General features: G+C 34.4%; 1 protein-coding gene and 1 long non-coding RNA gene across 12 annotated transcripts; both read left to right on the top strand.

Moving 5' to 3' along the window:
* LOC104752406 lies at nucleotides 9–2,356 on the top strand. Of its 11 annotated transcripts, none has more exons than XR_761959.2 (8): nucleotides 9–116; nucleotides 240–489; nucleotides 582–632; nucleotides 744–917; nucleotides 1,071–1,156; nucleotides 1,231–1,304; nucleotides 1,402–1,894; nucleotides 2,070–2,356. It is a non-coding gene; the product is annotated as an uncharacterized LOC104752406 (long non-coding RNA). The 11 variants fall into 11 exon arrangements; XR_761960.2 differs by having other exon boundaries at nucleotides 744–936; XR_002035760.1 differs by having other exon boundaries at nucleotides 744–1,156; nucleotides 1,402–1,430; nucleotides 1,808–1,894.
* LOC104752404 (probable protein phosphatase 2C 18) lies at nucleotides 3,413–6,290 on the top strand. Its single transcript, XM_010474525.2, has 5 exons — nucleotides 3,413–4,216; nucleotides 4,654–5,064; nucleotides 5,140–5,257; nucleotides 5,341–5,564; nucleotides 5,659–6,290. The coding sequence occupies exons 1-5, from the start codon at nucleotides 3,962–3,964 to the stop codon at nucleotides 6,136–6,138; spliced, it is 1,488 nt and encodes a 495-aa protein (XP_010472827.1). The 5' UTR covers nucleotides 3,413–3,961; the 3' UTR covers nucleotides 6,139–6,290.

The raw sequence follows: 7,218 nt of genomic DNA, 5'->3' as shown, positions 1-7,218 counted from the left end.
TAGATTCCGATCTATTCTTTCTATTTCTGATTATAGCTCAGAAGCTGTTAAGATTCCTGCTTGACTTGATAATAGAGCTTGAAAATCTATAAACGAATATGGGTCTTCTTTCAAAGGTTAGAATGTTTACATCTAAATGGGTGTTCAATTTAGCCTTGTTGTTTACATCTTCTAATGTTTAGATTTATATTGAAGTTTATGTTTTTCCTAATTTTGGGATTTTTTTTTAAAAAAATCAGGAACTCGAATGACGAACACTTAACCAAAGATAAGTAACGATACCCATTTCTTAATTTGTAAATACCTATGACTTATAGATCCAAAAAATCTAATCTTTTATTTTACCTGGTCAGGGTTAAATTACTTTCAATAAAAGGAAGATTAGAGACAACAATTGGATTGAAGTTTGGCCTAAAACTTACCTGTGAGTTTTTGATTTCTTTTTCCTTGCAAGTAGGGACAAAATTCCGTCTACAATGGATCACTAAGGTAATTTCTATATCTGTTCTTTCTAATTCTGCGTGATAGTTATCAAATGATTTATATTTTTCATTTATTTCATCTTTGATGTATGATTATAGCTTTTGAGTGGAGCTTGAATATATATAATCGAATTGAGTCTTCTTTCAAAGGTTTGTAGGTTCCCATCAAAATTGATTTTGAATTTTGTTGTTGTTTACATGGATACATGGTTAGATCTTTTTTCAAGTTTAAGGCTTCGTTAATTTTCTTTTTCTTAAAAGTCAGGAAAACAGATGAAGAACACTAAATCAAAGATAAGTAACGAAATCCTCTTATTGATTTGTAGATGGCTCTACTACAATTTTTTTTTTTGGACAAACTCTAATGTTTAATTTTACATGGTCAGGGTAAAATTACTTTCAGTAAGACATAATTGGAGAACAAATGTGTTGAAGGTTGACTTATAAGAAACCAGTAATTTGGATATATTTTCCCTTGCAAGTAGTTTTCGAATTAAAGATAAGATACTGAATCTTTGTTTAGTTTTTTGCAGACTGTATTTTTCATTAAAATCAAGTCTAATGTGAATCTGGTTTTATTTTTGTCAGGTTAATTCCTGTTACAGGGTTACATAAGTTAAAACTTTGAAAATAGAAGTGGAAGAGTAACGAAGCAATCTATACTATATATACTGGTAAGTTAATTAAATTAACACTTATATTCAAATCACATGCCTGGTATTGAAAATAATCTAGGTTTCCTTTGCAGGTTCGTTGAGATTCTGAGCAATGAATAATAAAAGTGTCTGATAATGCATATATTGATTCTTGTATTTAGTCAAGGTAAGATGGTAAATAGTATAAGAATTTGTTTAACTTCTAATAATCAACCTTAACCGATACTGTAATATATAAAGCTAATTGTGTTTTGTTTCTTCAGGTTGAAGTTCATAACTGAAGAAAATAAATGTAACTACTCTGTGACTGTCACTGTCCATGACCATAGTTCCATTGGTAAATGACATCTTGTAAAGATGCGTGGTTGGTCTGAATTGACCAGTTGCATAGCTAAGAGCAAATGTCTCAATGAAAACCCAGTTACCAATAGGAAGCCTATTCACATGTTTGTTTACCAATGAATTCTTCAGTGATGCATGAATCTTTTTACTCTGAAAGTATGAAAGACATAAGATGCATTAGTAATAGAAAATAATTGTATCTCGTAAACGGAAACATTCTTTCTTACCATCGAGTCTGACAAAACCAACTCAAGTGTTTCACCATTTTCGATGTTTAGACGCCATGAATGGATGACTTTCACTTGAACCCTCCATGATGTTTTGTAGGGACAAACATCTTTCAAGAAAGCAAAAGTAGCAGCCATAACGTGAGTGATGCCTTTCGTGATTGCTTGTGTATAATCTTCGTTTTAGGTGAGTATTATTTATAGAGAAACCGATTAGGTCGGCCTACAATTTTGTTACGAAATCAAAAAGATTTGATGAAGCGAGTAATTAGAGAGATAATTATGTCAACCTGTTTTTTATGGTATCTTTATGAGATATGCTATATTCTAAAATTTAATTCTATTTCGGTTGATTGATTTAGGAGATGCGTAATTGTTGGGAGAAAATATTTGGAAATCAAGCAGTTTAAACACAAATCTCGCAGAAGATCATCATGAAAGGCAAGAAAAATCTTTCTATTTTCTATTTAAGTCTTGAAGATAAACGATTAGGGGGTAATATTTCAGGGTTATGAGATTTTACAAAAAGATGGGCTTGGGCTTGTTATTTTTTGAGTTGTAATCGGCGAACCCATATTTAGATTTTTACTAATAAAGACAGTGGCAATGCTGTAAAAAAATTGGAATTTGAGGAATTTTTTCATAAATGTTTCTGAAAATGTATATATAGATATTATGTCTGTTCTATATTATATACATACTTTATACTATATGAAGGTTTGTTCAAAAAAAGAAAAAAAATACTCTATGAATATGTGATTAACTTAGTTTGTTCATCATGTATAAACTGAAATTACTATATAACTCATACTAAAATTAGATTTGTTTTTTAAAATCTTTAAAATAGTGAAAAAAATTCAAGGGAATTTTTAAAAATACCTTTTTTCTTATTTCTCTTTTCAAAAATACCTTTTAATGGTGTCTATTTTAAAAAATACTCATTTTTAATATATAAAATGACAAAATTGTAAATCTTAAACTTTAAATACTAAACTCTATCCCTTAAAAACTATACCTAAATGTAAATTGGGAACCCAAACCTAAAAAAACAAATTCTAAAAATTAATTTAACATAAGATAATTATGTAAAAATGAGTAAAAATGAAAAAGTTCAAACAAAAGAATATTTTTGAAAAGTGCCGCGAACTCATTTCTAACCAATTCTTAAAATTCAATAGCCCAAAAGGAAACCAATCGCGAACCCATATTAAACACCTTTAGTGTATTATAATTGAACTAGATATTGTCAACATTTGTTTGATTTTAAAAATGTGGTAAAGGTTAACACAAGTGGATGCTTCAATTATCAAATTTTTGAAGGAAAGACAAACAGAGTTAATTATTTTTTTTCCCAAACTTGGCTGGCTTCAGTATTTAGGTTCCCTTAATATAAAGGCAGAAAGGAACCCTGTGACTGATCAAATTGTTTCACACTTAACTAACCCCATTAATTAACAATCAAATTCGAACCAGACGACAAATTACTTTCCAGCTTATGACACGTGGCTACGCATAATTGGGTTAATGGAGGGTAAGATGCAGCCAAGAACCAATTTTTTCCCACAATTATTATTATTCAGAAAAGAAAGAAAAATACAAGAAAACTAAAAAAAGATCTCACGTGCGGAACCAAACTGTTGTGACCTTTGTCTGATCATTTCGTCTCTCTCCTTCTTTCAATTACTGCCTCTTTGCATTAACAAATTTTTTTAACTTTTTAAAAATCTCTCTATAAGCAGAAGTGGAGTAAGTAAACGTTGGGCCTTTGTGGGTCTCTCTCTGCAACGTCGCTGTTTTCAAATAATCCTAAATCAAATAAATTCACAAGAATCTGATTTTGAACTGATGATTGTGTGATGGTTCTGTTTTTTTTCTCTCTCTCTTTTCCTTTTAGTTCTTGCAAATTGGAAAAGTAAGAGTCTTTTTACCCGAGAAAATGATTTGAAAACCAGGTCCCTAAAGCTAAAGCTAAAAACTAGTACTAGTACTAGCAAAAGCTAAAGTAGTTGTAGATGCCAAGTTTCGATTTTTGAGCCTTTTAAGCTTCTTTTTTTTTACTTGATTTCGTTTTTCTCGTTTGGCTCCTCCTCCTCCTTTATTCGCCGAGCAATTTAATCCGTTTTCCCCGAGGAACTGTTTCGTAAATTGATTGCCGACACAAGAAAAATCTTAGATTTCTTCGATCGGCGATTTCTACAATTTGTTTTTTTTTTTTTATAAAAGCTTTGAGCTCTTCCTCCGGGTCATTTTCGAAATGGGTCTGTGTTATTCAGTAGATCGAACCACTGGGAAGGAACCAGGAGAAACCAGCACCACCGCCTCTGCGACGGAGACGGCTGATGAGAGGTTAGGCTCCGGACGGTGGCGGCGGCCGAGAGATTTAATGGGCGGCGGCGAAATCGAACAGGTTTTGGGTTGCTTTGTTTCCAATGGTTCTAGTAAGGTTGCATGTCTTTACACTCAGCAAGGCAAGAAAGGAACTAACCAAGACGCCATGCTCGTCTTTGAGGTTTGTTTCTAAATATTGATCTTTTCACTCTGTTTTTGAAACCCATTTGGATTTTGATCATTACTCACATAACAATTTAGGGTATTGTGTTCCTCATTCGATTAATTGTTGTTTCAATGTATGGGGAAAGCCACTTGGATGATCCAGAACATGATTGCATTATTCTTTTGTTGCTAAGTGCTTAGGAAGAGAGAGAGAAACTTGGAATGATGCATGACTATTAACAATGTTCTGGAACCATTACAAAGCTTAGAACTTTGAAGATTACGATGGCTGTGTTTGTTTGTTCTTGTGTTGTCTTGAGTCTTTGACCTGTTTCTACAGGGACCACTAGTTTGCTTGACTCTTCCTTCCTTAGATTCTTCTATTTCTTTCAGTGTTGCGTTGACATATGAAGACAAATTTCTAACTTTTGTGAAAACTACTTCAAATTCCAGAACTTTTGCTCGAGAGATGATACAGTGTTTTGTGGTGTGTTCGATGGACATGGACCATTTGGTCATATGGTTGCCAAGAAAGTCCGAGATACATTGCCCTTCACGCTCTCAACCCAATTGAAAATGACCTCAGAATCGGAACAAAGCGGGTTAGTGATGAAGGAGAATGATTTGCAAATCAAAGGTACAGAGGAAGAAGAAGAAGTGCAGAAATCTGAGTCTGTTACTACTATGGATGAGCAATGGTGTGAGCTAAATCCAAATGAGAACAATGATGAACTTCCCGAGATGTATCTGCCTCTTAAACATGCGTTGCTTAAGTCTTGTCAGCAGATAGATAAAGAGCTTAAAATGCATCCAACTATTGATTGCTTCTGCAGCGGAACAACTTCAGTCACTTTGATCAAGCAGGTTCTCAGCTTTGAATCTGCTTGCAATCAAATGAAGATTCATCGATTGTATATTAACTTCTGTGATTTCTGTTAGGGTGAGCATTTGGTGGTTGGAAATATTGGTGACTCGAGAGCCGTTCTTGCCACAAGGGATGAAGACAATGCTTTGCTCGCTGTACAGTTAACTGTAGACTTAAAACCGGATCTGCCTGGTACTTTATCACAAAACTTGATCTTAAAACTCCTGAGAAGCCAGAGGCAAATTTCTCAACTTTCTCTTTCGATGTACTTTCAGGTGAATCAGCGAGAATCCAGAAATGTAAAGGAAGAGTCTTTGCATTGCAAGACGAGCCTGAGGTAGCTCGTGTATGGTTACCAAACAGTGATTCACCTGGTTTAGCAATGGCTCGAGCTTTTGGAGACTTTTGTCTCAAAGACTACGGATTAATCTCTGTTCCAGACATCAACTACCGCCGCCTAAATGAACAAGACCAATTCATTATTCTTGCTAGCGATGGGGTAAATTAAATCTTCAGTTACTTGCCACTAAATTGCAAACTTTTTCCAAATCTTTAAGAGCTGACAAATGTTGTGTTGCTAAATTGTATTAAAGGTATGGGATGTGTTGTCAAACAAAGAAGCTGTTGATATAGTTGCTTCAGCTCCTAGTAGAAGCACAGCGGCTCGAGCTCTAGTGGACACAGCGGTTCGATCATGGAGAATCAAGTATCCAACTTCCAAGAACGATGATTGTACTGTAGTCTGCCTCTTTCTACAAGATTCATCAGTAGCCGTGGAAGTTTCAAGCAATGTAATGAAGCATTTACACAAAGAAGAGCCCGTAGAGAGTGTTAGTAACAGTATAAGCAATGAGGATGACGAGATTGTCCCCGTTAAAGAAGACAAAATCCCTGCGAGTTGCGGGGTTGAGTCGAAGATGATGACAATGACACTTGCGGAGTGTATTTCGGTTGCACAGGATGATGAGGAATGGTCTGCTTTGGAAGGGTTGACGAGAGTGAATAGTCTCTTGAGCATTCCAAGGTTCTTCTCTGGTGAGCTTAGATCAACTAGTTGGAGAAAATGGTTGTGACTTTTTGACTTGTGGATTCTATGTTAAGGCCGACAAAAAAACTTCATATCGCGATGTTCTTTTGTTTCATATCCAACTTTTTTTCTTCTTTTGATGGATTTTCTTTGCAAATATATAATGTTCTTTTGTTTCAATACATTTCATACATGTGAGATTGTTCATGTTAGTAAGACACTAGACAGAGAATCATTTACTAATAGACAATTTGTTTTATGAATTATTAACTTTTTTTGGGTTGACGAATTGGATCTATTATTGAATACTCTCTGTCTGTATATTTAACTAAAGTTTGTATTACATGTAGACAAAATGTGTAGTTTCTTGAAAAGTGGAAGAAGTGGCTTTTACGTTTAAAGTATTTAATTAGTTTATGGAGATGGTTGGATTATTGGGCACTGGCGAGACCCCACTTTTTTATGGTAGGTTCCAATTATTAGACTGTGGTTTCCAACTCAAAACCAATTGGCTATGAGTGCAAAACCAATTGGATATGAGTGGAGAGGCCCATATCTTATATATACCACTTAAGATCCTATTCAACTTTCAATATGAGATATTGTATCCCTAATATGTCCCCTCGAGATGATGGTTCTTCTAATCATCAATCCCGGTATGTTCATGCATGAATCGGCGGGTCAATTATTGGGCCTGACCGATTGTGGATTGAATTGAGCATGTGCGGACCGGGCTCTGATACCATATTAGATTGTGGGCTTCCAACTCAAAACCAATTGGCTAAAAGTGGAGAGACCCATATCTTATATATACCACTTAAGATACTACTCAACTTCCAATGTGGAATATTGTATCCCTAATATATATCACTATCTTCTGCTTCTCTGTCTTGTGATTCTCAGGCTCACCATAATGATCAACGAAGGTTGCTTTGATTGGAAAACAGAGCTTAACGGTAACCTAAGTTTACATTATTAGTTTTGTAGTGCCTATTTGAAATTATTTTGTACTTATATATAGAAATGTAACACTCAAGTGTTTTAATAACTAAAATGTTTTGTAAAAGAGACACATGAACCGTTAAATTGACTTCGAAGAGAAGGCAAATTGAGTGAAACCTACTTT

This window comes from Camelina sativa, chromosome 16, assembly GCF_000633955.1.
Source record: "Camelina sativa cultivar DH55 chromosome 16, Cs, whole genome shotgun sequence".
In the NCBI taxonomy this organism is placed as follows: domain Eukaryota; kingdom Viridiplantae; phylum Streptophyta; class Magnoliopsida; order Brassicales; family Brassicaceae; genus Camelina; species Camelina sativa.
Note: the sequence above shows the minus strand (reverse complement) of the source record. Positions and strands in the feature narration are given on the sequence as shown.

Bases quoted from the DNA above. Each gene is read 5' to 3' on its own strand.
- LOC104752404 (XM_010474525.2), top strand. From the start codon at position 3,962: ATGGGTCTGTGTTATTCAGTAGATCGAACCACTGGGAAGGAACCAGGA. The intron at 4,217-4,653 runs GTTTGTTTCTAA...TTCAAATTCCAG, and splicing joins ACGCCATGCTCGTCTTTGAG to AACTTTTGCTCGAGAGATGA. The intron at 5,065-5,139 runs GTTCTCAGCTTT...GATTTCTGTTAG, and splicing joins CAGTCACTTTGATCAAGCAG to GGTGAGCATTTGGTGGTTGG.